The 27,180-nt window shown below is 40.3% G+C and overlaps 1 protein-coding gene and 1 long non-coding RNA gene across 3 annotated transcripts in view; one reads left to right on the plus strand and one right to left on the minus strand.

The window, feature by feature from the left end:
- Window positions 1-1,511: 1,511 nt before the first annotated feature.
- Window positions 1,512-27,180, minus strand: part of LOC131990806 (1-phosphatidylinositol 4,5-bisphosphate phosphodiesterase beta-4-like) — a 75,998-nt gene continuing 50,329 nt past the window's right edge. The window contains exons 8-40 of one of the 2 annotated variants that reach the window (XM_059355941.1): window positions 23,339-23,418; window positions 23,138-23,191; window positions 22,024-22,105; window positions 21,225-21,325; window positions 20,716-20,773; window positions 19,673-19,781; window positions 18,754-18,964; window positions 18,474-18,567; window positions 18,058-18,137; window positions 17,874-17,958; window positions 17,684-17,774; window positions 17,504-17,599; window positions 17,083-17,231; window positions 16,520-16,615; window positions 16,273-16,417; window positions 15,986-16,070; window positions 14,992-15,116; window positions 13,857-13,908; window positions 13,171-13,273; window positions 12,749-12,913; window positions 11,058-11,262; window positions 9,872-9,960; window positions 9,502-9,658; window positions 9,362-9,411; window positions 8,539-8,604; window positions 7,866-7,981; window positions 7,386-7,461; window positions 7,089-7,264; window positions 6,483-6,584; window positions 6,312-6,369; window positions 5,854-5,940; window positions 5,187-5,223; window positions 1,512-4,469 (exon numbers count right to left, since the gene is read on the minus strand). In XM_059355941.1, coding sequence (XP_059211924.1) covers window positions 4,393-4,469; window positions 5,187-5,223; window positions 5,854-5,940; window positions 6,312-6,369; window positions 6,483-6,584; window positions 7,089-7,264; window positions 7,386-7,461; window positions 7,866-7,981; window positions 8,539-8,604; window positions 9,362-9,411; window positions 9,502-9,658; window positions 9,872-9,960; window positions 11,058-11,262; window positions 12,749-12,913; window positions 13,171-13,273; window positions 13,857-13,908; window positions 14,992-15,116; window positions 15,986-16,070; window positions 16,273-16,417; window positions 16,520-16,615; window positions 17,083-17,231; window positions 17,504-17,599; window positions 17,684-17,774; window positions 17,874-17,958; window positions 18,058-18,137; window positions 18,474-18,567; window positions 18,754-18,964; window positions 19,673-19,781; window positions 20,716-20,773; window positions 21,225-21,325; window positions 22,024-22,105; window positions 23,138-23,191; window positions 23,339-23,418 — 3,357 coding nt within the window. In that variant the 3' untranslated portion in view covers window positions 1,512-4,392. The remainder of the gene's footprint in view (window positions 4,470-5,186; window positions 5,224-5,853; window positions 5,941-6,311; window positions 6,370-6,482; window positions 6,585-7,088; window positions 7,265-7,385; window positions 7,462-7,865; window positions 7,982-8,538; window positions 8,605-9,361; window positions 9,412-9,501; window positions 9,659-9,871; window positions 9,961-11,057; window positions 11,263-12,748; window positions 12,914-13,170; window positions 13,274-13,856; window positions 13,909-14,991; window positions 15,117-15,985; window positions 16,071-16,272; window positions 16,418-16,519; window positions 16,616-17,082; window positions 17,232-17,503; window positions 17,600-17,683; window positions 17,775-17,873; window positions 17,959-18,057; window positions 18,138-18,473; window positions 18,568-18,753; window positions 18,965-19,672; window positions 19,782-20,715; window positions 20,774-21,224; window positions 21,326-22,023; window positions 22,106-23,137; window positions 23,192-23,338; window positions 23,419-27,180) is intronic. The other variant, XM_059355942.1, reaches the window with a different exon arrangement.
- On the plus strand, window positions 12,755-18,606 carry LOC131990809 (uncharacterized). The gene is made up of 4 exons (XR_009396088.1): window positions 12,755-12,868; window positions 13,135-13,269; window positions 14,061-14,139; window positions 18,483-18,606. It is a non-coding gene; the product is annotated as an uncharacterized LOC131990809 (long non-coding RNA).

The following is a 27,180-nucleotide window of genomic DNA, read 5'->3' on the forward strand; positions in this document are numbered from 1 at the left end:
ACTCCACCACATGGGAGCGACCTGCTACTGCGGCGTACATCAGCGCAGTGTTCCCCCAGGAGTCCACAATCTCCGGGTCTGCATTGTTTCGGACCAGGATCTTCACAGCATCAAGGTAGCCTTTCTCACAAGCGTAACTGAGCGCGGTGCGCCCCTTGCAGTCCTGACAGTTGACGCTGGCTCCTTTCTGCAGCAGAAGCTCTACAAACTTACACCGAGTCTGACTATCAGGTAGCAGGACAGAAGAGATGAGGGGGGTCTGTGCGCCCTCTGTTTTGGAGTCCACGATTTCTCCATCCAGCGCGTCTAGAACGAACCTGGCCAGGTGGACTTTATCCTTGGACATCGCCTCCAGAAGGATCCTGGTCCCTGTTTGCCCATCAGACTCCCCCTGAGCCTTAAGCATGTTTGTGAAATGAGCAAATAGCTTATCGGAGAGATGTCATCTTTGTAGAACACGAAGCATGTTTGAGACCTCTCTAGCAGACTAGTGCTGACAAAACAAACCCATCACCTGTTTTATAGTGAAGAGGGAAGCCAGACCACGCAAACATAATGAGCGCGCTTTGTTCTTCTTTCTAATGTAAAATACTTGGCTTATTATGACAATTAAGAGCTTCATCGCCGGAGCCGCCTGTGTTCAGGGGTGGGGTTGGGATCTGAATCCCCCCTGCACTTGTTGAATGTGATTAGACAGCAGTGGTCATTGTTTGGGGAATAGGTGCGCGGGCGGTGTGTGTACGCGCGGCGCGCACTCCCGCTGTTGACAATAAATTTGTCCTGAATGATCCCACTCGAGATGTTTCAATACACACAGATCAGATATTAGAAAGGAACAGACTGAGGCAGTGAACAGGCTCTATTCTTGAAATAATATGTGTCAAAGAAAAGTTTTTTTTATAGGAATATAATTAGTGGTGCTGTTAAGTTACACAAAGCCTCTTTGAACCCTTTATATATTCACGCCAGTCCAAAATACCTAGGACATCACGATATGGAAAAATATCTAGCCGGGATTATTTAAAATATTGAAATTTGCAATACAACCCACGATTTCTGAAGGACTCATCATGTATTCTCTTTTAAGGGTAACTTTTTACAACGTGATTGAGGCCATAAGTTACTACTTCGATATTATATCAAGTACTTTTGAAGCCCTAAAAACTTTAAGTTAATAATGCAGTATTCTGTATTGAATGAAATAAAAGGAGAACAGGAGGATTATGATCCTACAACCCTGATACCAAAACAGTTGGAATGTTGTGTGAAACATAAAAATGCAATTAATCAAATTTCCAATTATATGTGTATATTTACAGAAACAAAAGTTCGTTTGAACATACAATGTACTGTCTTTGTACAGTTTTCAATTGAATATTTGTCACAGAGGATAAGCAAATTATCACATTGTTTCGTCTACATTTTAGGCAATGTCCCAACTTTTTTTGTTATCATGGTTGTACAAAATAACCACAATTGTACGTTGAATAAAACACAAATGAGCCATGTGGTTATGTCCCATTTTACACCTGGATTTATTGGTACACATACTATAAAACAGTATTAAAGGAGCTGGATAACAACGGTATTTCATTGCTTTAAGTTCAACAATACAATATAAATACAAAAACACGCACAGAATGGTTTGTTGACAAGCTACAGTTCAAATAGAAAACAAATAGGAGATACAGTAGAAACTGAGGAAATAAAATCGGTGACTTGCTCTGCAAAAATAATCGGCTTTTTCGACAAACTAGAGAGCCAAAGGTTACATGTAATCACACAACAGAAACATTCAACTAGTGCAAAAAAGCCTCTAACAAACATAATAATCTTAAACTACACATTATATCTAATATATAATATATATATATTCATTTATTTATATAGATATCTTCATATAAATAACCCCTTAATTTGGCATTTTATCATTCATAAAATAATTTTACCATCCTAACAGACACTGAGTGGCACATTTGAAAGCGATGGAATAAAATTTAAAAGCACTTTTTACTCGTTTATCTCTGCACTAGATATGTGGTGAGAGCTTTATACTGTGTTGTGTGGTGCAGAAAGGGCAGACTGGAAAACAAGAGACGAAAAGAACAAACAACAAAACCCAGTGGTTGATAAATGTCTTTCCCCAACATCCAACAATCCCAATCTATCCCCTGAGCCCTTGTATGACAGAACACAATTGGTCAAAAAAGTAAATTAAACTACATACATTCCAGTATATACAAGAACATCCCGTCTACCCTACGTGTGTTACAGCAGAATAATACAGAAAAAGAAAATCTTTAAAAAGGCCAAAATACCTCGAGGTGCTTTTATCCCCATGTTTTTAATGTGTTTTCATGTAATTATTTTGACTTTCGGTCGATCTTTGTTAGTGTTATGCCATGCAATGTAAATGCCTGGCATGATCATATGTGCACAAATACTACAGTACCCACAGGATTACTTTATGATAATACTGCAGGTCACATTTCTTTCTCTGCAGTGGCTTTTTGTCCAGCAGTGTCAGCAGGGCTGTGGACAATAGTGCTTCCTTTAAGCTGTCTGTCCTCCCATTAGAGAGTAAGAGGGAACCTGTGTGGGACACAGAGGGGTACAGGCCTTGTCTGAAGTCCCCGGTGTGGAAAGTGTGTTGTTGCGATGTCACAGGCTTTATTACAAATCTGTTGTAATTATTCAGTCTGATATCCTCTGACCGAAGGGGAGCGGGAAAACAATGAGGATTAGTAGCTGAGTTTGCTAACGTGCAGTCAAGAAGCTATTAAAGGAGCACTTCACTTCAACAACACTTTAATATACTGACTAGACAGGGCGGCTTCCACTTCTGTCTGCCACAGTTCTTGTCTGATAGTGATGGGCTGGTCAATTAACACAATGTATTACAGCAGAACCGATGTGCTGCCAACAGTGGATTCATTTTGTTAACAGTGTCGTACAGATTTGGCACAATTTCACAAGAGTTTCAAGTGCAAAACTCCTTAATGCAAAAAACCCAGATGAACCTTTAGCTTACTGGTAGATGTCCCCTTCATTATGTATCATCATATTTCAAGTTAGGTGTTGTAATTACTCATGTTGTTGCCTTGGTTTGTAGTGATCCAATCATTTTATCACTATGTTAAAGGCTACAAAAGCAGCTACCACATGTTGGTTACTATTACTGTATTTTTTATTATCTGTCCTGATTGATTTCTGTATACACCTTAAACTTTGAGGGAATCATGCGTTTTTTTGTTTTTTGCATAGTATACATGATTTTTAGCCCAAAATTAGGAGTATAAAATGTTGAGTTTTGCAGGTGTAAACTTGTGACGATTGCGCACAATTGTAAAAAATGACTATCGCATGTTATTTTCAAGTAAAAGTTTAGCACAGCAGTTACACAATCTCTTGGGTATTTTCTGGGCATTAACACACAATTTGACAGCCATAATCAAAGTGAACATCTATCCATCACAATCCCTTTATAATCTTCTGACTCAGCAAGATAATAAGCCTTTTATAGTCGGCTGTAACATTGTTGAAGAACAAAAACGTTAGTTATACATCTTTTGTGAAGTCACACAACTTGCATTGTAGATAAGGTGACATAGGGGGGTTGCCACTCCTTCATACAGTGATCTTTTAATTTTTTAATACATTCTTACTGAAATACAGAGAACCTACAGTAGTGCACTGCTACATTTTCCACATTGTTATGATGGCCTATCACATACAAAGTGCTCAGGACAGGACTGGTGTGTAGCGTACAGTGTATTTCACAAAGTTTATTCATTTGTGCTGAAATTACATTAACTCTTATACATGTTCTTCTCCTCTCTTCCACGCTGTTTCTGGAGCAGTGAATCGGGTACCGATTTTTTAACATTTTTTTTAAAGAGAAGAAAAAAGTCAAAACGGGAAAGGATATTCACTTCTCGTGAGTGTTTTTGTGCGTGTTGTGTGTGTGTGTTTCCACCAGTAGCTGCAGCTTGTGTTGCCCATAGGATGCAGAAAACATTGAAAATGATAGAAAACTTATCTCTACATACAGTGGAGGAGGGGATCCTTCTGATTCTACGCTGCTTTATCTCTGTGGTAACATTCCCTCTCATGATTAGTGGTTATCCCCCCGTCAAACAGTGATAAGCACCAATGGCTCAGTGGTATATAAAGTTAGTGGGTGGGATAAGGGTGCAAAAACTGAGTGGTGGGGGGCTACTGCGTGTTTGTTTGTGAACATGACGGAAAAGTACAAAGACATGGATGTAGGAGGGGTTAATGACTCCGGGTTGTAGAGGGCTATCTGCGGTGGAGTATTTCTGCACCTGCGTGTGTGTGTGTGTGTGTGAGCGTACGTGTGTGTGTGTGTGTGTGTGTGCTTGTGTCTCAGTCTCAGTCGCTCACACCACCGTGGCAGGTCTGCGGTCCATCTCCTCCTCCAACTTCACCATCTGCTGCATGTCCTTGGCCTTTGAGGAGACAGAAAACATAGTTAGACAGAGACACAGAAAATAAACCTCACACTAATGTCACATTTTGTCTTTTGTTACCAGTTCTGAATGTTACATTTCCCATCAGATTATCAGTGAGCTCAGAGATTATTTCCTATTTATATTAGGAATTTCCTGGCATGGTAATATAATCCACATGCTTAGTAGGAGTGACGTCTAAGTGATTGCCACAAAATGTCTGCAGTGGGACACTGTCACATACTATGAAAGCAAATGATTATGAGCTGGAGTGAAAGCACAGTGGGGAAGGTTGGGAGCTGGCTGTTTTTGCTTAGTAATAGCTGGTGAGTCATGGTGATAAATGACTCAAGCTGTTCGTTGGCACTGCTGACACCCTGAGAGCTGCAGACTACAAATGTGGGAATGGGATTTCACAATACAAAGGAAAATGAATCACTTTCTTCTCTATAAAAAATCTTACAATCTCTTCAAAGGCAGACCTGTCGAGTACTATTGCCTTGCTTTAGTCAGCGGCGATTCACTTCAAGAATGTTCATTATAGCATTCATTTAAATTGCAAGAAATACAGATTTGAACAGGCTCAGCATAGAACTGAAAAAATAGTGACTGAGAGGTAGAAGGGAAAGAGATGGAAGGAAACACGATGACTCAGTGAGGCACTGACAGAAAGGTGGTATTATCAGAGGCAGAGTTGAGTGAGATGGAGATGCCTACCTTGAACCTGTTTGTTTGCATGGTGTGATTTCAAAAGCTGTGCCGGAAGAAGCAAATCATATTAAAACAAATGAATATGTGCATACATGTAGGACATGTACAGGTAATGGAATGTGGCAGATGGCAAAATAAAATAGAACGATGGAGATATGAGACTTTCATATGCAAAGTGAGAATTTACTTTATAGAGTTTCTATAGTTTTTTTAGTGTACACTTAATACATGTAGGGCAGAGAGATACAGCCCAGTGTTACACTTCACTACAAAGCTCCAGTATGTTACTGTATGAAGAAACACTGTGCACTGAGACTCTGACTCTTTAATATGGACTTTGTGTTTATTCTTTGGGACCAACATTGTTGTTTGTCTGTAGAGTCTCTTGAGGCAATTGTGATGCCAGCTATGTGGAACACTTCCTGAAAAACTAATTACAGTTTACATCACAGATGACAGAAACTGCAGCCTTTATCTGTGGAGGAAATCAGCCAGAGAACTGCACTAGTCCCCAGTCTGGAGTTCATTTACACTTAAAAAGCCAGTGGAGCACAAATAACTGTAAACTGAGATGTTCTGGAGTTGGATGGCAGACATGTCACATATCTTTAATACACAGTTTGTTGGCTGTCACATTTTGCCTGTGAGGTTTAGATGATTTTATTTGTTATACCTGCTCATTGAACTTCTCCAGTTTCTCCACCTGTTCTCTCTGGTTTTTCTCTAGCTGTTCCATCTCCTTCTGATGCTTCATGGCCAGCTGCAGACACACCAGGGACACAATATTATCAGCAGTCAGTTACTGTATAGTACGATAAATAAGTAGTAACTTTTATTATTTCATCATCTCCCTAACCAAGTTGTCGTTGATTCACCCATTTGTTTTAGAAAATTAGCTGCATTGTTTTCCCTCATATTGTATTTGTACCATTGCTCTCCACACACATTGGGTGACACTTAAGGACAGTTTTTCACAAAGTGTTAATTGATTGTGCAAAACAGTGACAATTTTTTGCATACTGTAAAATTAAATTAAACTACTCGAGTAGCAATGGGCATCCAAACCTTTGTCTGAAATCCCTGGTGTATTTTCATCTAAATATTTTAAAAAGTGAATTATACACAACCTACCCTCTTCCTCTCGTCCAGGAACTTCTTGGTGTTGCTGCTGTTTAACTCTCGGACTCTCCTAAACAGAACCAAGAGCAGGAACCATGGCGTTAAGAGTGGCACAACATAACAATTCAACAGCTAGGACAACTACTACTGCTGAATGATGGCATGATAATAGATGGTACCCACCTCTCTCTTTCTGCCTTGTTTTTTATGGACTTGTCCTGGCTGATGGCTTTACTGTTTTCCATGGACATCTTGGCCTGGTTGGCACGCATCTCTTTGCTCTGCCTGAAATTGTGGAACACGAAGCCACATGTACTTTAAAAAACAAGGTCACTCACAACAGGCATCTACAGGGTCAGTCATACGTGTATCGCCACATATTTATTTACATGTCTCATGCAACAGATACGCTTTCATTTTAATGTCTGCACAAGGTCGGTGCAGGTTCACGTCTCACAGGCATAACCGCAACCTGAGGCAAAAACACAAGGTTTATGCCCAAGGGGCACTGAATAGTGTTTATCTACATTTTGGAACCTAAGCTGAGCAGAGTGTGCCAAATGGTCTAGAGGAACTGTTTATCCATGGGCAAACTGTAACCTAGCCTAAAAGCTGTTGTCACACACACAAGTGTGACGCTGATGTGATGTTTGCAGTCTAGACATGGGATTATGTGACTGGGGCTTCAGTTTAGCAATTCACGGGATTGCTGCCCCTCTGGATTTCGTCACCTATAGTTAATGGGTGTATACACATGCATTTGGATGTGTGTGTGTTGGAGTCTCTCACCGCTCATGGATGAGTTTGAGCTGCATGGTCTGCTGCTCCTGGACAGTGGCCAGGAGTTTCTTGAGGTGTTCGCACTGCTGCGTGACGTGGCTGTCCTTCATCTCCTGCTCCTCGCTGCTGTGACTACTGATCAGCTCGGACCACTCTTTAGTGTGCTGTGCTGTGATGTCCTTTACCTGCACACACACACACACACACACACACACACACATTACAGGTACACATCTCATTCAATTGTCCTCCTAACTAATAACTTTGTGGAAAGGATGCTGGAGTTGGCAAGAAGTTTTGTGTTACCTTGACTTTGTGATCTGCGTCCAGTGTTTGGATCTTATCCTCGGTCTCCTTCTTCAGCTCTTGGCAGTTGTTTTCCCTGTGAGAAAAACATATACATATAAGTAACGATTTAAGACCATGTGAGTCAAATGCAATGGGATGTTAGTGTTTAGGCCTGTCTTATTGATCACAAGCTAAGTGCCTTTTTAGATTTCCAAAAGCTTGTGTCAAAGTCATATCCTTGGAATATTTTTTTTCTCTGACGCTTTGGTCAAAAATGTATTCTTATTATCATGCAGCTAAACAAGGTTTCTCCATGACAAAAACGTTGAATGCTTTAAATGCAGTTCACAATGGTTGGCTCTATCCTTGAAGATGAAAATTGACATTAGCAGACTGAACCTGAATTAGCACAAGCGGCAAACCTGAGCAATGCAATGATGTCAATACATGCATTATAAATCTTGGAATTTTTGGAATATTTCTCTTTTTTTAAGTTACCCTCGTTTTTTGATGGCTTTCTCTAGTAGTTTATCCAGGGTTGTCTTCTCCTTGTCGTGCTGAGACACCATCTTGTCCACCTGGCTGCAGTGAGCTTTCTGCATTGTATTTTGATCCTGTTGAAAAAAAGAGAACATGTATCAATTAAGTATTTATACTGTGGAAGTGCAGTTGTAACCTTCACAGAGACTGTATCAACCTCCTCTGTGAGCAGCTATGGAAACAGACAGCTGCAATACAAAACTATAATTTTTATTTAAAAAATATTCATATGTTGTTGGTTCCTACATCGAGTAATGAGCCAGCAGTCGTCTTTATTCAGTCAACAGATGGGTCTAGATGGTACCATTATACATGGATTACATAACAGGATTAATACTATGATAATTAATGAGCCACTCTGAATAAGCCAGCAGACGCTGTGGTCTCTATGGAAAGCTCTGGTCAAAGGAAAAGCAACTTTAGCAAGTCTAATTTCTTACAAAACATTAATTATGTGGCTTCATTTATGTGTATTTGTACCGGACTGATTGTGTGTTTAGGTGAATACAGTGATGAAGCATTGGTCAATGGAAGATGAAAGGTGCACCGGGCCCTCCTAGCTTCAATGACTGTCCACAATAAGCATCAGCCACTTTGCATTACCGGCAGACAGGTTAAAACGATCACCCACCTTTGAGTGTTTCTTCTTTAAGGTGTTGAGCTCCTTCTGTTGCTTTTTAATCAGTTTAAGGTACGTCTGCAGTCGGAGGAAATAGTAATGACTGATTATTTGCAGGTAAGCTTGACAATATCCATTTAGCATGCATATACAGTAGTACAGTACTTGCATCAAATGATGATGTAATTGTGAGATCATTTACATAGTACAGTACACTCATTTAGTTTTACCAAGAGAAAACAAAAAAGCATTTACAAAATAATCACAAAGAATTAGTTGTACAAAACATAGAAGCTTCTAAGAAATGGTGCAGTATTAAGTGCATGTACATATATTTAGCTGTGGTAACTATAACACTACGATAGTATAACAATATGGTCACATTACACTTCTGTCCTACGAAAATTCACAATTCATTTCTGCGTGCTTTCAGTTTCGGTGCAACACGGAGCTCAGATCATCTGTGTCAGAGATGTCAAATCAAGTCCTTTTTCAGGGTGCAGGGAAACTTCGAGCAGCAAAAATGTAATGTGACCAAAACTTTCATGGTACAACTGATAGAGTACATTGCACCATTAGCATAATTTAGCAATAGCTAATGAATACTAAATCACTTCACCTGCTTTGTGAATATTTATAGTTTACTTGGTAACTTTGCAGAATGTACGTGATAGAAACCTGATATCCTCTTGTAACTTAAATAAAAATAATTATCTTTTTAACTAACAATTAGCATTATTATCTATTCTGTACCTCTCCCACATTTACTATGTTTTACAGACTGAGCTATAGACGCTCTGTTGCTGTGTTAATAGCAAGGGGTTCGGTGACTAACCTTCATTTGTTTTAAGTCATCAATGCTGACATTAGGCACAAGTGCAGTATCTGAAACAGCAGAGGAAAGTGTAGTTTAACTGTGTGTCCACATACTGTATGTGTTTAAAATGTATATGTATATGTTAGGAGTCTGTATACCTTTCTTGGTTTCTGCTGTATTATTTTGAGCGGAGTTGGAGGTCTGGGCCATGTCGGAGCTGGCCTGTGGTGTCACGTTGGCCTTCACTGTGTCTCCTTTCCCCTTTCCCTTCTTGTCGTTCTTTGAGCTTCCACTGGGAACGTCTGCTATGTCATTCTACAAAGGGAAACAACTGATTTAGATGGTAAGGGACACTGATTTTATTGTATGGCTGCAGGTGTAGCTGTGCATAGAGTTTAAAGCTTAGCTTTGTGAGTTAACACAGGCTGTACCCAATCAAGTACAATTCTTCAAACCGTTATGGAGTTCAGCATTTTCTATGAGCTCAAACTTAAACTTCAGAGATGTGTGTGTGTGTGTTATGTATACCGTGTCAATCCCCAGGGCCTTCATCTGGTCAGCTCTTTTTTCTGCTATGGTCAAGAACTTCTTTGGATCAGATAGTGCATCCACAATTGCTGAAATACACAAAATGATTTGTTAGTACAGCATAGAGAAAAGAAAATGCCCCAAAACTCCCTATGGTACGCTCCAAACTACTTCTATTTCAATGTTTGCAAATTAAAAGGAACAATTCACCACATAATCAAATATATGTCCCAATATGAGTTATTCAAAATGTATTTCTTTGAGCAGAACAAGCCGAGTGCCATCTAGTTCCATTATTTTTAAGAGGAAGCAGATATCTCCAACACTGGGCGACTCACACCAAAACAATCTAGACGGATAATGAAATGGCACCACAGGTAAGAGAAAAAATATGTACTTTTGATTTGGTGGTGAATCCTTTTAAAGTTAATAATTAAGAAAAGAAGGTCACCAGAGAGAATTCTCATTCAGAGCCCATCTTTGAAGTATGTAACAATTTGTTCTGACTACAGTATCCAAAATGTTTGCAATAAGAAAGGCATTAAACAAAGCGTGTTAGATTTGTCACTCTTCCCACACAGATCTAAAGAACTTACTAAAACTAGCTCCTGTTGCATGATTCTCAGCATAATGGGCCAGTAGTGAGATGATGCTAGTCAAGACTGGTAGGATCCAACTTGTTTAAATAACACTTTGCTTCTTGGGGAAAGGATTCTTCTATTTGGGCTCCCAGTACAGTGCTGTGTTTCTGGCAGGAAAGTGATTCTGGCAGCAGATCTTATTGAAGACAGCTAATGGTTACAGTAATGGTTCCTCAGCGCAGGCCCCTTGGCTTTATTTAATGACAACTCCAATTGTCCTGCTCATTTGTATGCTTCTGCCTGTTTTAAACTGTCTATTACTGCAGACTCACTGTCATCATCATTTGCACCATGCCATTACTCTGAATGTTCAACCCAACCCAAGGCAGAGAGTAAGTGAGCGAGTTGCCTTGCTCTCTTTTTTTGTCTCCTCGCTACAGGCTTCAGAATCAACTCTATTATCAGCCGTGAATAAACAGAGCAGTAAAACAAAGTGACAGTATGAAACAAACTTGTAATTCCCAATTTTACAAAGCGAGGAACCTAAATCATTATACAGTCTTTGTAAGTTTTGTAATTGTGTGTGTGTGTATTCCAGTTCTCACCTCCGAAGCCGTCGGGCACGTAGGTCTTGAGGATGATTTGGCAGAAGATGGTGGGTAACGACAGGGGCTTGTTGCCCTCATTCCTCAGCGAGATGTGACGGTAGCCAGCCTGCAGGCCGTCCAGAGGCAGGATGCGCTGACCAATCAGCTTGTTGTTGTCGTCGTAGACGGCGATGCGCAGTACTGCCAGATCTGGTAAGATCACCTAGGAGGGAGGGATGAAGGGAAATGGAGGGTGGGAGGGAGAAGGAGCCCCAAAAAAAGGGGGGGTGAGGACAAAAAGTGCAATGGAAAATAAAAGTCTCAGTTAGGAGGCGTTTATCAGCCCTGTGGAACTGTGGGAAGTCTACTTAACTCATTCTTGTGTAAAAATAGGTAAACAAACTTTTTTTCAGCCATTGCAGTAAAATGGTCTCTTTAAGCTAAAGCAGGAATGGCATCATTACTGGGGAAGGTCAAGGATGAGCCTGCAGGGGACACTATCAGGGGACGGTCACAGTGTGATACAGGAAAAAGGCATGATAGTGCAGCAACACAGCATATCTGACTACTGACAAGGCCATCTCCACACCTCGCACATATACAGGGAGTAAATCTTCTATATGTGTGTGTATGTGTGCGAGACTTGTGAGCTTGTGTGCACACCCATGGAAAAAAGAGCGAGAGTCTTAACTGGCCTTGTGTGTGGAGATAAGTGAAGGGAGAGAAGAGGATGATTAATACCTAGACGAAGAGGAAGGTAAGAGATAAGAGGGAAGAATACTCACTGGAGATGAATGGGTGGAAGCGCCGTTTGTGTGTAATGCTTACGCAAATGTAGCCTTGCTGATGTACTGTACCCGAGTGCTGCTTGCTGGTGTGTATTGTTCGCTCTGAGCCATCTTGACAGTGCTGTGTATGCATGCATGCAAAAGGTGTGGCAGTATTTCAGGGCATTTGTGTCTGTGTGTTTGTGTGTAGACGTAAGAAACGAGTCTTGCCAGCAGCTCTGCTTATGATGCCCCTCTGATAGCACTGTGTAAGTTTATGTGTGTGTGTGAGCAGAACAGCACTGCGGCAGGCTGTGATTGATGGTGTGTGTTAGGAAGCTGGAGTCACAGTCATGGCTGAGAGACTCCTCATTCTGCTGAGAGCAGCACTATTACACACACACACATTTCTCGCTCCTTCATTCCTCTTTCTATTCCTCCATCCCTAATTGTTTGTTTCTCTGTTTATATGTTGTTCCTTTCTTCTTGCAGTCCGTTGATTTTTTTCCTTGTTCGTCCCCCTCTTGTCTCCCTCTCCATTTTTTTTTGTAGATGACCACATTTTCAAGAGTATCCCAAATCAGTCCGTCATTCAATCTCCTCTGTTGAAGTCTATTCTATTCTATTAGTCCTCATTACACAGTCACAGACTCTGTCTTGCCTTCCTTCTCTCTTGTCTTTTCCCTCCAATCTTCACGCTCTCTCCCTGCTATAAGGACAGGATGAGGGGCTTTCATTGTCACTGAGACCTTTCCAATCCCAATCATGGCTGTCCTCCCTCTGCTTCTCCTCCTACACTTCAAATACCACATTCAACACAATGCAGACAGCATTCAAATATGTGCAGCAGATTTGTTTTACCTCACTGTATCTGTTATCTCCTCCCCCTTCGTTCCCTCCCCCTCCTCCCCTAACATCCCCTTTTTCTGCCCTTCTCGCTACCTTCCTGAAGACGAAGGGCTCCTCGTTGTAGGCTGGGTTCAGTCCGTTGTTCATCACCATACGTGTGCGGAACTCCTTCCGAATGGTGTCTGTTGGCAGGCCATACATGTCGACCTCAACGTACGTGCCGATTTTCTTGTCCGACAAGAACTGTCCAGAAAATACCTAAAGTAAAAAGCAGGCCATAATTATGAATAAGTCAGTGTAGAGCTCACAGGAATAATATTTACTTATTGAAATGTGTAATAAAAGCAATAAAACAGTTCTGCCTCCCTGGAGTAGCAAACAACACAGCATATGTCAGAAAGCCAAGCCTAGAACTAACCCTTGTGTAATAGTTGTGTAATAGCTTTATGCTAAAATGAGTAGTTTTCTTTTATTTATAGGATTTAACAGTTTTTCTGCAAGAATGATGACCTGACCTGTACGCTGCACGTTGCAGCAATGACCCCATCGACTGGTGTCTCTGAGAAAGGGTCAAACATCCTGTCTGACCGCCGCATGAAATCAGGCTTCAGCAGGTACCTGATAAACACACACAGCATATTAATATAAGGCAAATGCAAAAACTACAAAAATCTATCTTTTACATCAAATGTGGGAACACTGATGTTAAGAAATACATAATCCTAATAATGAAATAGAAAATGTTTCTAAATTACTACTATATTGAATTAAGTTCAAACTATCAGGAATAAGGAGGGACAGTGTAATCAGATACTAAGGCTTTGTGTGTGTATGTGCTAACCCGGGGCCCAGCAGAATGGCATTAGTAATGATGGGTGTCTGCAAAAGCCCTGATCTTCCCACATATGAGATTTCCAGCATTAGCAGTGAAATCTGTGCCCTCAGGGACAGTATTAGAGCCGAGGGACGGAGACAGCGATGGAGAAAGGAAGAGATAGATGACTGCAGAGAGCCTCAGAGGCGGGTTAAGAGGAGCCCGCTTCCACAGAGCACTCATTGGCTCTCAGGGCAGACAGTAGCTACGGTCGCCGCAGGCAACCACTAATGAGATGTGACAAGCTTTAATTGATGAGCTTCAGAGAGGGGCGGAGAAGGGAGGGATGGAAATGAGCTAAAGACAGAAGTGAGGTGGTGTTCTCACCCGCAGGAGCCGTTGTACTCAAACTTTCCCTGGTTCAACTGCATGGCCAGATCTGAGAGAGAGAATGAGACATTACTCAGGCAAACATCAAATCAGTTCACTTCATTTGCATCACATTCTGTGCAGCTGCTTTTTTTTTTTTTTTTAAAGAAAAAAAAACATTTTCCTGACATCTCTCTCCTTTTCTCCCCTCTAAACATTTAGCTCTGCATCACGGGAGCTCCGCCTCTTGTGTGACCCCCCCTCCAGGCTCACACATGCTCCGCTCCCAGCAGGCCATATGGTGAGAGCCCCTCTGCCTCTGGCCATGGGGCAGCAGCTGTTTTACAACAGGCATCATTCACTGTATAGGTGTGTGTGGCTGTGGCAGTGACAGTTCCTGTGTGTGCGTGTGCGTGTGTGTGTGTGTGTGTGTGTGTGTAAAACAGGGATGGAGTGGAAAAAATAGATGTAGTGGGTGAGTTGAGTAAGAGGTGTGTGCGCGCACACTCAAGTTCATGCATGCATAACCTGATGCTGCAAAATGACATGCAACCGTTTGTAGAGACTAGGAGCAGAGTTGTGTTGTCTCCACAGGTGTGTGTATATGCTAATGCAAGACAATGATTGGCACAGTGAGGTGCATGATTTATGTTTATGCTTTTATATTTTTATCCAAGAATTACTCACAGTTAAAATCTGTGGATAATCTAGGACGGCTGCGAAATTTGGTGCGTTCTTGCATACAGTATGTTTCAACTCTATGTATACTGCATGCAACATTACGTAGTTTGTGATGGCAGCTGCAGTAGATGCTTAAAGTATGCCATTAGGAACGCAGATAGCACGTCGAGAAAATATGCATTTTAAACATTTCAATTCAAATGCCCTTCTTGTTATTCTTGGCATGTGTATATTTGGATGTGTGCATGCGACGGTTGATAATTAGTTGGTCCATATTTATCCAGAAGATGCTTTCAGTGTGATGAATATGTGAGGTCAGAAGTTCACAGCATGCTCCACTCTCTTAGATCAGAAGGTTAAGTGAGTGCTAGTATTAGTATTCGTATGTGTGCTTGTCATGTGTATCTGCTGTTTGTGGAGTACGTGATATGGGTGTGTGAGGTCAGAGGTCCCATGTTGTGTGCTGTGGTACCTGGGGTCTGGAAGTTGAGCGAGACCATCTGGCAGCCTGCGTTCCAGAAGATCTGAGGCATGTAATTACTGGAGTCCACCCGACCCCCTTTGGGGTAGATACGGCTCATCTGACGCTTGTTGTAGCTGCACTGACGCTCAGGAAAATTTTTAAAAAGAGATGGAGAGCATGTGTGTTCAGCACATGTGTGTGTGCGTCGAGCAGACTGCCGGACTATTTTTAGTGTGAACAGCTTGGGTCAAGCAGTCCCATTGGAGAGAGAGGCAAAGTTTATGCGTGAATGTTTCTGTTAAGCCAAGTCACACAGTCCAAAGGCACACTAGCCTCTGGAGGCCTCCAGTTCTTTTCCGAGCGCAGAGTGGAAACAAATATGGCTGAAAAACATTAGTTCTGACCCGCCATTCAGCTCTCATTTAGGTGACCCTAATCTATGAAGTTAAAAGTTTCAACTGATTAGAAAGCTCTCACTCCAGTGTGGAAAATAACTGTGCTCAGTTTAAAAACAGCAGACAGACACAGTTAGAGACTAGTTGGTGAAAACAGTGGAGCATTTAGCAGCTAAATAATACGATATTAACCTTAGGAGTTGGTGCAGACAAAAAGCAGAGCTAAAAGAGCAAAAATATTAACCAGGTGACGAGAAACATGACCTTTCATGATAATATTGCTCCATAACTGCTAGATGTATCTCATTTACTACATTTTAAGTTTATATGGCACATGTTGTGTTCATAATAAGTTTCTGCTGCCCCTAAGTGGCTACTGCAGGTTTAAAGCATCCTGTTCAGACTTTAGGGCAGGATCACATACTGTAGTAGCATGAATGCCTTCAATTTCAATCATCTTGGATTTTTTGTTAGGATAAACATTTTCTGAAGCCGGATGGTAATTATCTAGATACTGTAACAACTTGACTTCTAATGTTGTCTTCTTAAAGCAATTAATTTTGTTCAGATAAATACAGCAATGCTAGGACCTGAGGGCCAAAGGATACTTGACAAACTCGATAGCATTGGTCTTCAGATAGCCCAAACCAACAGACTCGTTAAATGAGGACATGTTATGGTGGATGTTTCTTTCTGAAAAACAGAGAAAAGGGAACAAAACATGTTTGTGGCATTTTGCTTTTACCCAAAGCAGCACATAAAATAAAGCAGTACAAAGATTCTAAATGAACATATCAGTCCCCAATTATCTGTGTTCTTATGAACAAGAAGCAGGACCACAGTAGAAACAGATTAAAAAGTTGCAGACAACATAGGGGAGGAAGTCAAAGCTCACCTTCTGCCACATCAAAACCCGAGAACTTGACAGGCTGGGCGTAGTTGACCATGGCTGAGAGCCATGGGTGGATGTTAGTGGTGGCTCCTACATACGTGTACTGAGCAATCAGAGCCTCTTCAGAGTCCTCCGCCTCTTCTACACCCTGCACAGATACAAACACTTAAAACTGGATGTTTGGTTTTTGATTAAAGTGTGTATGTGTGTGTGAGAGAGTGAGTAAGTGTAGTGGCAATCCTAAACTTGCCTTCTTGTTGTTGTCTTGGTCAGAAGCTTCGGAGATATCTGTGGCGTCTGTTGCTTCTGTGGCTTCAGAAATCTCAGTCGCTTCATCGTCAGGCACCTGGAAACAGACAGATAAAAACACAAAGACTAAAGGCTTGCTCTTAATATTCAGGTCAGCATTTTAGTTCTTAAATTATTGTCTTTTATAGTACATCATACACATTTTTTTAATGCAAGTGTATCTTAAAAGAGAACATTTTAGAAGACATTTCAGAATTTTTTTTGTTCTAAATTTTTTGGCTTTTGGCCACACAGGTGAAGGTAGAGTGCTTCTCTTCTACACTGACCTAAACATGTAATCTTTTGTTCTATACACTATCTATCTCAAACGTTTTTGGATTTCTTTAATGTACAGAATGTGACATTTAAATATCTCAATTTTATCACGAGGAGCCGTCTACTAGACTCAACCCACAAACACATTTCTGAATCTCACATAGGCCTAATGCATTATTGGTTCATGGCAGTGTAAATGGTTAATTTGAGCATTGCAGAAGCAAAACAATCCTCAAAGTGACAACCCACCTTCTTGACACTGTTGCTGAGTTCGTCCTCTTTTGTCGAGCTGATAGCGTTGCTCTGGGAAACACTATTGGCCTCTTTGTCAGTGGTTGCCTCTGACAGGCTGCTGGGCGCCTCTGAATTCAAATCCTTATCCTCAACCTCCTTTTCTCCTACACGCACATTAACAAAAAACACATTTATTTTTCTTCACATTTACTGTCTCCAAACATATCCAATAACATTTTTGCATGACTTGAACCTTTATTAGCTGTGATCCTGACTGAAGATTTGTTATATCTTTATAAAATCAGATTAAAAGCCATTAAAATCTGCTTCAATGTCTCTTTATACTCTTATACGTCATGTTGTTTACATGTCAGTATAAAACACTTTCTCCTTTATAAACACCACACACACACACACACACACACACTTAGCTGACCATTCTCTGTCTCCTCTTCATTCTCCTCTCCCATGATGATGGCAGGAGTGTTGGTCTCTCCTGCCTCCATGTGTTTCTTAAAGGCCTCTAGCTGTTCTGTATGACACAATCACACGTTAAACCAGTAAACCATATAATAAACAGAGATATAAAAGTTAACAGGTGGCGTTGTGTACATACTTTGTTCAACTTCCGGTTTTAAGCGTTTGTTTTTGATGAGGATTTTACGTTTGAGGTCGTTTGGCGAGGGTAAGGGGCGTCCCGATTCAATCTGCCAAAAAGAACATAATAATCATAAATTTAAATATAGATGACTGTCATCAAAACACAATAAACACTGAGAGACAACAGCGAGTCAGAGAGTACTTACCGGGTAGTTTTCCAGAGGCTGTTTGAGGAGGAACTCACCAAAGATCTCCTCACAATACTTTGCCATCTTGTACTGCTGTGGTTTACTGGTGACAAACACATACAGAATACATTGTGTTCATGTACCGTATCTAATAAAAAATTGTATAGCAAAAATATGATGCATCAAAATCCTTTATTATTACCTGCAATGGTTTTCGAAGGACAAAATAACAGGGTAGTCTGAGGTCACAAATGCTGTCTCCTTGATGGCTTGGATAACATCCTGTTGGAGGAGGAAGAAAAAACAGAAGAACAAAAAAAAGGTTGAAAGGAGAACGCTGCAATAGCTCATTCTCAACACAAGGGGGCAGACACATGTTTAGCAATACTATTGAAACATCCAATCTGCTTGTGCAGTGAACAGCAGTTTAAAGTAAATTGCTGTGTTTCTATTCAATTCAATTGGCTTTATTGGCATGACGTAACAATGTATATATTGCCAAAGCAAGCATCAGAAAAAAGATAACAAGATAAGGAAAGCAATATTTACAATAACTTATTATAATTCTATTATTCATTTTAAAAGAAAAGAAAAACTAATAACAATGTTTCTACTCACTTTGAACAGGATGTCTGTGCACATGGCCTTGCCATGAGTGATAATGGGCTCCTGGTCCTCTCCTTTCCCATCCCAGCAGTCCAGCTCCACACATCTGACAGGATGAAAAACACAGAAACTGTACATGAAGGATGATGATTTACATGAAAAATAATGGACATGTATAATTCAGGAGTTTTACCTTAGCGGCTACCTGTTAAGATGGTGTTTGTTTGTACTAATGCAATGGGAGGCATAAATGAATCCACCATCTTAACAGACCATTAAAACACTGACGCACCTGCATCCAGACAGCAGGACCTGTCGGTACATCTCTACTGAGGACTTCCCTCCAAACTGTCGCCCTGTTAGGTAAGTGTTGTGGGAGGAGCTAATGAAGTAGTGGGCCAGTGGCTGGTCCATTTCCTGGTACGACTCCAGCCGGTCCAAGAAAACTGGTGCGTTTTCATCTGACATCAGGTACCGGCAGAAGCCATCGCTGGACATGCAACCTTGTTGGAGTGGAGCGAGGGGGGCTTTAGTAGATTGACAGTAAATTGCAATGCTTCTTTATTATATTAGAATAACTGGAAAAAAAGGCTGTTTAGGAAAAAAATCACCAGCATATTTATCACCTTTCCTAATAACTTCTGCTTTAAATTTGAACTGCTTGTGCTTGATGGATTCAGTTGGATTCAGACTTTTAATGAGGAGCGGCAGTTGCTAAGTGTACCTCTTCTGTTATACACTTCTAATGTTGCTTTTATTACATACTAATAAAACTCGTATACTATTGAGACTTTTTTTAAGTTTGAGTCTTTCTGCTAGGCCTATAATGATAATAAAAATAACTCTTTAATTAGCAATATAATCTTATTCATCTAAAATTGCAACATGTGCAAGCTCCAGGCTACAGATGATTGAAAGTCAGACGTTGGCAGATCCTATTGTAGCGAGGGTGCTCTGGTGTCAAAAGGATGTTTAATAACTTTATAAAGTTTGGGCACTGTATGCCTGTATCTATTAAGGAGTAGCGCTGCCAGTTAACTGTCTTATTTTGTCTGACAAATAAACAGAGGCTTAAGAATAATCTACTTTGGCAGAAAACCTATGCCAATAACCTGATGTAGCATTGTGTAGTTTCAAAAGTACACAGGCAGATGGCAGCACAGCCTCAAATATCTGTCTGCCACCTGTTTCCCTCCACGCCTCTCCTCTACCTTTTTTCTTCAGCTCTTCATCTCTCTCGTATTTGTCAATAATCTGTGTGGCCCTCTTGGGATCGTAGAACGGGAACAGGATCTCATTTAACCTAGGGTCACGCTGGTTCTGAGGAGGAATACGCACACACAGATTAATCCCCAAAATGTATCGTCTTCACACATTTACAAGCAAACTAGATTAAGTACAAGAAACACCTTCCACTGACACAGGACAGGGACAACTGGATGCGACATGGGAAAACACACCTACAGCGCTCATCTCCTCATTTTGATTAATATGAGGTAAATCAATACAGCTTCTTTTAGTAACAGTCACTGAGGTTTTGAATAGACAGCACTCAGCTATAAACAGGATGTAACAAACATTATTTCATGACAAGATGTTCAAAAGACGCTGTGAGCTAACAGGTGTGGGGGTTAGGTGTTTGCTCAAAAGCAAGGAAGTCGTATATGTTGGAGAGGTTCAAAGCAGCTCTACTTTAACAAAGCAACAGCATGAAAACATCATTAGAATGCCAGAGCCCACTCACAAAGCCAGGTGGGAATTAATCTAACCAAAGCATTGGCTCTATTAACGGGTCTAGAGCGTGATGCGCAGGATCGGGCAGGAGGGAGCACGCCACTTCACAGTGAAGAGACCAAGCAGGTATTCATCCAAACAGAAGAGCACGGCCACAGAAAACAGACAGAGACAGCAGGAAACGAGATGAGTCGAGCAGGAAGCAACAGGACGGAAACTTCTACCCTCCCGTTGCCATGGCAACACCAATCAGACATTAGGAGGCAAGCCGCGGTAGGGAGAACACTGGGAATGGGATGAGGGCGGGAATGCAGAATAGGGGGAGCTGGTTGAAGTTGCCCTTGCAGGTTGACTGGAGGTTAAATATTTTGTGCACCTCATTAAGGGACTTTTAATGAGGAGCGGCTGATAAGCAGTCTGGGCTGGAGGGCAACTTCTGCCAAGAGCAGGAGGGGGGTAAAGCAGAGGTGGGGCGCGGGCAAGCAAAAACACAGAAGTTAATGAATGATAAAGAGCTTACTTCATTCAGAAAGCTGACTAACTGGTCTACGGTTAAATAATCAGTTTTGTTCCCATTGCTGCAAAGGAATTAATTAGAAAAAAACAAAACATGTTATGCTTCTTAAAAAGACACTCTCACAGTCATTCAGTTAAAATTAGAAAGCAGTCTATCAAAATTGGATCAAACTTAAATGTTACACGTTTAGTAATAACATGTTAATCATCACTCATAATTACAGTTGAACTGTGGAAGCAGGTTAGGCTGTCCAGACATAGTTAGTGCAGCAGGCGCAGAAACATTTGTCCTGATTATTTCCAACAAGATGCAGTAGCTCACACTTTGGGGAATATTCCAACAGCAGATGTATCGTTGTTCTATTTAAGGTAACATGGGTATAAACAATACAAGGGTGCTACTGTTAAGTTGTTTAATTTAGGGGATTGCTCTTGTATTAATTTTGAGGTATTAAAATCAGTAGACATAACAATTACAGAGAGGACAGGCACATTAAACAAAAGCACACTCACATTTTCTTGAAGAGTTCTTCTATGTCTGTACGAGGGCAGATCTTCTGTGTGAGCGCGTAGAAAATGTCAAAGGTGAAATCTGTTGGTTCAATCTCATCATTCTGTGGAAGAGAAACACACACGATGTTTTTTAACATGAGGGATACAAACTTACAGTTGGATGTGGCCCACCTTAAAATAGTTGCTCTGATGAAAAAGATCTGTGTCAAAAAACTCACTACATCAGTCATGATAGTAACTGCCAAACATTCATTCATACTAATTTTAACCATTCAAATGTCAGTTTATTTGAATAATGCCAGTGTTGTCTTTTTATAATATAAAAAAATAAATAAATTATATATATATATATATATATTCGGTATACTCAACGCTCAGATATTTTTTCAGTGTAGGATATGTCAGTTATTAGCAACAACAATGATTATGAAGCATTACATTAAACACGGCAGTGCTCTATAATTCAGCTGCAATGACCATAGCTGAAACCAGGTAAATAGCATATTTCCCCATTTCCATTCCATTTAGAATGCATGATTTTATGCTTTAATGGCCGTTGGATTGAAAATAGTGGTTTTATGAGTTTCAATGGGAACATTTTTGTCTGAGTGTCTGTATTTGGCAACACTGTTCATTATGAACTTATTACAGGAGCTGAGGTTGAACTTCCAAAATGAAATTAAAAAAAGAAGAAAAACTCACACCCTAGCCACATTTATGACATTTATGCATTAACAGATTTAAATAGGCAAAAAATGATCAATGTGACCACTGGAGTGTACAGTCGGTGTTATCTGACCTTTCCACTAGGAAGGCCGAGATCCTTTAGAGCCTGAAAGATCCCCTTCTCTGTCTTTCCTGATGCAAATGTTCGAGTAATGCTGTAAAAGATGGAGAGACAGAGAGACAGAGACAGAGGACAGGTAAAGAGCAAAGTTGAGTGTGACAAATTGGAGTAAAATGGGATGGTACAATGATTTAAGGTAGATAATTATACACATCCTGTCGGTGCAAGGCTAACAGAAAACAGTAGAAAAAAGGAAGACCTGAACACTTTCCCCATGCAACAAAAGTTCAATACTGACAATGTTTCAATCCTACTTGGTCATGTCAGAATGCTTGACAGGTGGGAAACCCCATCCATATTTATAAAGCAGAGACACCTGACTGACAACTGCATGGTGGCATTTCTGGTTACTGGTCCTTCTTATTCTACATGAATTGAATGTTAATTGTCAGCTGTTTTTTAATCACCCTGGATGTTTTGGATGAACTAAACCTGGCATCACAGCAGCCTATTGTGTGCATGATGTATGAATATGGGTGTGGTTTCCATTTTTCAAGCATTCCGACCTGGCGAAGATCCAGTAGGATCAAACGTTGTCATTATAAAAAGTAAATATGTAACATTTCTGCATGTGAATAAATGTTGAAAACCGACTGGACCAGTTATATGGTTTCTTGAGTTGTTTAGTTTCATTATCTTAATTGTTTTCAACAATTTCAAAAGAAATCTGTAATTCTAATCAAGGATATACTCTGTGTCACCTCTTTCACCTGTCATGTCCCCTTTGTGCATGAGTCAGCAGTGTCGTTGTCAGCCATGTTGTCAAAAAATTAAAATGCAGTTTTAATCATTTGTTTTAGCTCTTGGTCATTTTTAATATGTTTTAACCGAATGAAGAATTTTAGTGAACAGACGTTATCAGAGAAACAAGAAGCAGTGAAACAGCATGGAAGACACTGATTTTTAATGGGAAACTGCTTTCTTCAGTATTTAAACCTATTTTAATCACCGGTTTGTCTATTTATTGCACGTTTAAACTTTGTGGCATGGAGTTAAATGTGCAGGCGTTACCTTTTCCCTACAACGGCTTGATGGCTGATCAAATATCTCATTAATTTCCTCTTACCCTCTCACAGGAATCTTCCCATTTACGTTGGTCAGGAAACACATTCTCATCCAACTAAAGAAAGAAGTAAAGAAAAACACACATAGCACAGATAAGAGAAAGGGCTGATTCATTACCAGAATACATTACATACAATTTTAGAGAAAAATAAAAACGTATAAAATAAAGTCATTCTGGAACTGTGCTGTAAAGTGCACTCACTGTTTCTTGAGGCAGGTCATTGGACAGACATTGTTGGCCTTAAAGTTGTGAATCACCGACCTCAAACCCTCGATCCACTTCTGCAAAACAAACAAGCACCAGTGTTCAGGACACACACTCTTAACACACTGACCAACCGAGGCCCACACACGGTGGCAGAGGGCGAGCATCGTGTTTAGGAGAGAATGTCTTTGGGGAAATAAACACAAGCAAATTAATTGCCTCTTAATTCACACAAACACACATGGGAGAGAGCCTTGACAGGACAATCAGGAACACATACACACACATTAGAATATACACACAGTTATAAACATAGTGAGCTGCTGCAAGGCTACATGCAGTGACAGTAAACAAATAGCCAGAGAAGACCTTGTAACTACACTGCTGACTGCATCAACACAAATGATAATAATAATGAACATTTTTGACCCTTCTGTCTTTCTGTCTCTAAATGTTTGATTCTATCGCTCCATCTGTCCTCCACAGCCACAGAAAATAATTTCATCATTAGCATCATTATAAAAACATTAAACAAGATAACGGGTGCAGCAGGGGTAGTCTGTTTGGGCATGTGGTGTCCGTGAACTGTGTGTGTGTGTGTGTGTGTGTGTGTGTGTGTGTGTGTGTGTGCGTGTGAACGTGCGTCTGCTGATGTAAATAACTCTGTCATCTCCCGAGGTCTGCTACTTAGGGCCACCTGCATGCTGGGAAGTGGTGATGGTGTCATGGTGTGTTTATTTGTGTGTGTGTGTGTGTGTGTGTGTGTGTGTGTGTTTGAGTGAAAGTGAGGGGGGGGCAGGATAAAAATGTGCAGGGCGTACCTGGATCATGTGGGCATGTGTGTGTGTGTGTGTGTGTGTGTGTGTGTGTGTGTTTGTGCCTCCAGCTGAAGGCTGTTGCACGACTATCATTGGCAGCCCTGTGGCAGTGAGCTCTCCACAGCACAAACATCATTTATAACACCCATCACCACAAAAACACCCTCATGAGAGATGCATAAACACCAACACTCTAGTGCAAAATAACAACTGTGCCGACACAAAAAAACACTTTTTCAGTTGGGTCTGGTTGTGATTTTGAGTCCTGGGGACATTTCTTGTCAGCACTGACTTCTTCAAACACATTGCATAAAAATATTTTCCTCAAGGCCAGAAGTGTGTTGCATCTTTTAATCATTCTAGATATGTTTTGTTACTGCCAGACGGCATAAAAGATGGCACAGATGTGAATTCATATCAATAATTATATGTAATTTACTCTGGATTGACAACCCAGAGGCTGAGAAACATTACACTCACTTTAAGTTGTCAAAGTGCTTTTTGTTGCTTTGTGGCTTTCGAGTACTGCTTAGCCTTTGGGCCACACAGATTTTGCCACTAAATAGAAGATAGCTGATAGCCTTGGAAGAGTGTGGTTCTGTGTGCTCAGAGGCACGTACTCAAACGGTGAATGCAAGGTTCAAACTATTACAATTCAGTTGGCTAATGCACCCCTATCTCCAGTCAATGTACGCAAATTTAATGACAATATATTTTTTGTGTGTACATTGTAAAGTAAGAGTGCTTCAATCGGTCGCTCCTGTTTTTAATCTCACCTGCAGAGATCAGTACGTGCAGTGTTTTAATTATTTTAAATATTGCCATAATAAGTTAGGCTTGTGCTTTTATGTACTTGCTAGATGCTAAACGTCGCATAACTTTATCATAGAAGAATGTAAATAGGTGGCACATAGGGCAGTGGCTCGGTGACTTGCTAAACTGGGTGACTTGTGTTTTCATTATGATAAACCTGGGATAAACCTTTAGTTTATTTTGAGTAAATCCCGCACAGACCATCCGGCTGCTGTAAATACTTACGAGCATACCAAGTCTGTATTAATCTGCAGCTAAAAATAGTCCCAAACAAATGGGTAGTGTTTTATAAAAACAGTCCGGCTGTTTTTGAAAATGACTTAACCTTTTAAAAATGAACCTGGACAGTTGTGACTCCTTTTAAAAGATTTACATCCGTAATAGGAACAGATGGGCTTGGAGCCAAGAGCCACAGACAGGATACGGCAGGTTTTGGTCTTTTTGTGGGGTTTGGGACAATACGAAAAATATAGAATTATGCTAACCTTCTCATTTGAAGAATAGCAATCATTGAATTTAATTCTCTTAAAGCAAGCCCATTGTACTATGAAATGAAACAAGGGTCCCTGGAAGGTTTTCAGCTGAAATTTATACATTATTTATGAATGTTAAATTTGCTATAGCCTGCATTTATTTGATATTTTATGTTTTCTATTAATTTATATAATTTATATTTGACATAGTATATATATTTTTATAATTGAAACTTTGCATTGTATATTATTATAAATAATCTGAATTTTATTGTATTTTTTAAGATCAATACACTTTCTCTTTATATTTGTTTGTTTATGTGTTCTGAAATGTATTTCAAATTAGAAGTGTAAACAAATAGGCTATGTCAAATTATTACAAGGCACAAACATGAGTATGAGTGTGAGTATATTCTCTATCTTGTAAGGGGTGTTTGGGTGAAAAAGATCAACAGCCTCTGCTATACAGGATGTGTACAATGTTTGGAGGTTTGCCAGCAGGGGTCAGCAAAAATAATGTCTGCTGATTAAAAGAGAGAGAACATCAGCTTCTCTGGCAGCTAAAATATGTATCTGGCTGCCACAGCCTGAGAGACTCACAACCATAATGAGATCCCCAAAATTAGGGATTTGTATAGTATTTAGTAATTGTAATAAAATGTTCAAAGTCGTATATTGTATTGTCTAGTGCAGTGGTTCTCAACCTTTTTGAGTCGCGACCCCCAATTTAACATGCATGTTGAACAGAATCACGCACAGTTCAGATCACCCAAAAAAGAAACAAAATGACCAAAAAAATGGAACCAAAATGACCAAATAAGACACAAATTGACCACAAAATGATCAAAAAAGACATGAAATGACCGAAAAAAGCCAGAAAATGCCCAGAAAAGACACAAAATGACCAAAAAAAGACACAAAATGACCAAAAAAGACACAAAATGACCAAAAAAGACATGAAATGACCAAAAAGACTAAAACACATTAACACATGAACACTTTAACACAGTGGAGACAGAGCTGACTTCCAAAATGATTTGGCGACCCCCAGAAATCATCTCGCGACCCCAATTGGGGTCCCGACCCCAAGGTTGAGAATAGCTGGTCTAGTGGACCATCACATTGAAGTACAGATCCAGCCTACAAGGCACCCACGTATTTTACATGTTAAATGTAATATGCAATATATATTAATAAATAATATGTGATATGAAATATGTTTCTTAATATATGTGAAAAGTGCTTTGTCTATAATATATTTTTGAGAGAAAGATAGAGAGTCATCTGTCTGAGCAGTAAACAAAAACAAAAGGGATGAGTGAGAAAGAGTGTAAGCAATAAAGAGAAGGGTGGAGAGGTGTTTCTCCACTCAATAAGGCAGCCAGATTTCTCACAGAGCTTTGTCTGATGAGTGCGAAGAAAACAGACAGAGAGAAAAAAAAGAGTGTGAGAGAGACTAAGGATCAGAAAATAACAGCAAAAGCAGAAGTGAAGAAGTCACACGGGGAGATAGAGATGAGGTGAGACAGGGAGAAATGACTCATCCTAAATGTGTCTATTCATCAGAGAGAACCAAGGCCAGATCTGCCCTGTGTAGGAGTTGGCATATGAACCATTCACCTGGCAATTTGCTTTGTTTCTGAAATAAATATTTGCTGTGTCGTGATTCTTTTAGCTTCTATATGATTTATAAATGTTGAATGAATTAGCTGTGCTGAGAAAAGTTTATATTGGC

Source organism: Centropristis striata, chromosome 18, assembly GCF_030273125.1.
Source record: "Centropristis striata isolate RG_2023a ecotype Rhode Island chromosome 18, C.striata_1.0, whole genome shotgun sequence".
Taxonomy (NCBI): Eukaryota; Metazoa; Chordata; class Actinopteri; order Perciformes; family Serranidae; genus Centropristis; species Centropristis striata.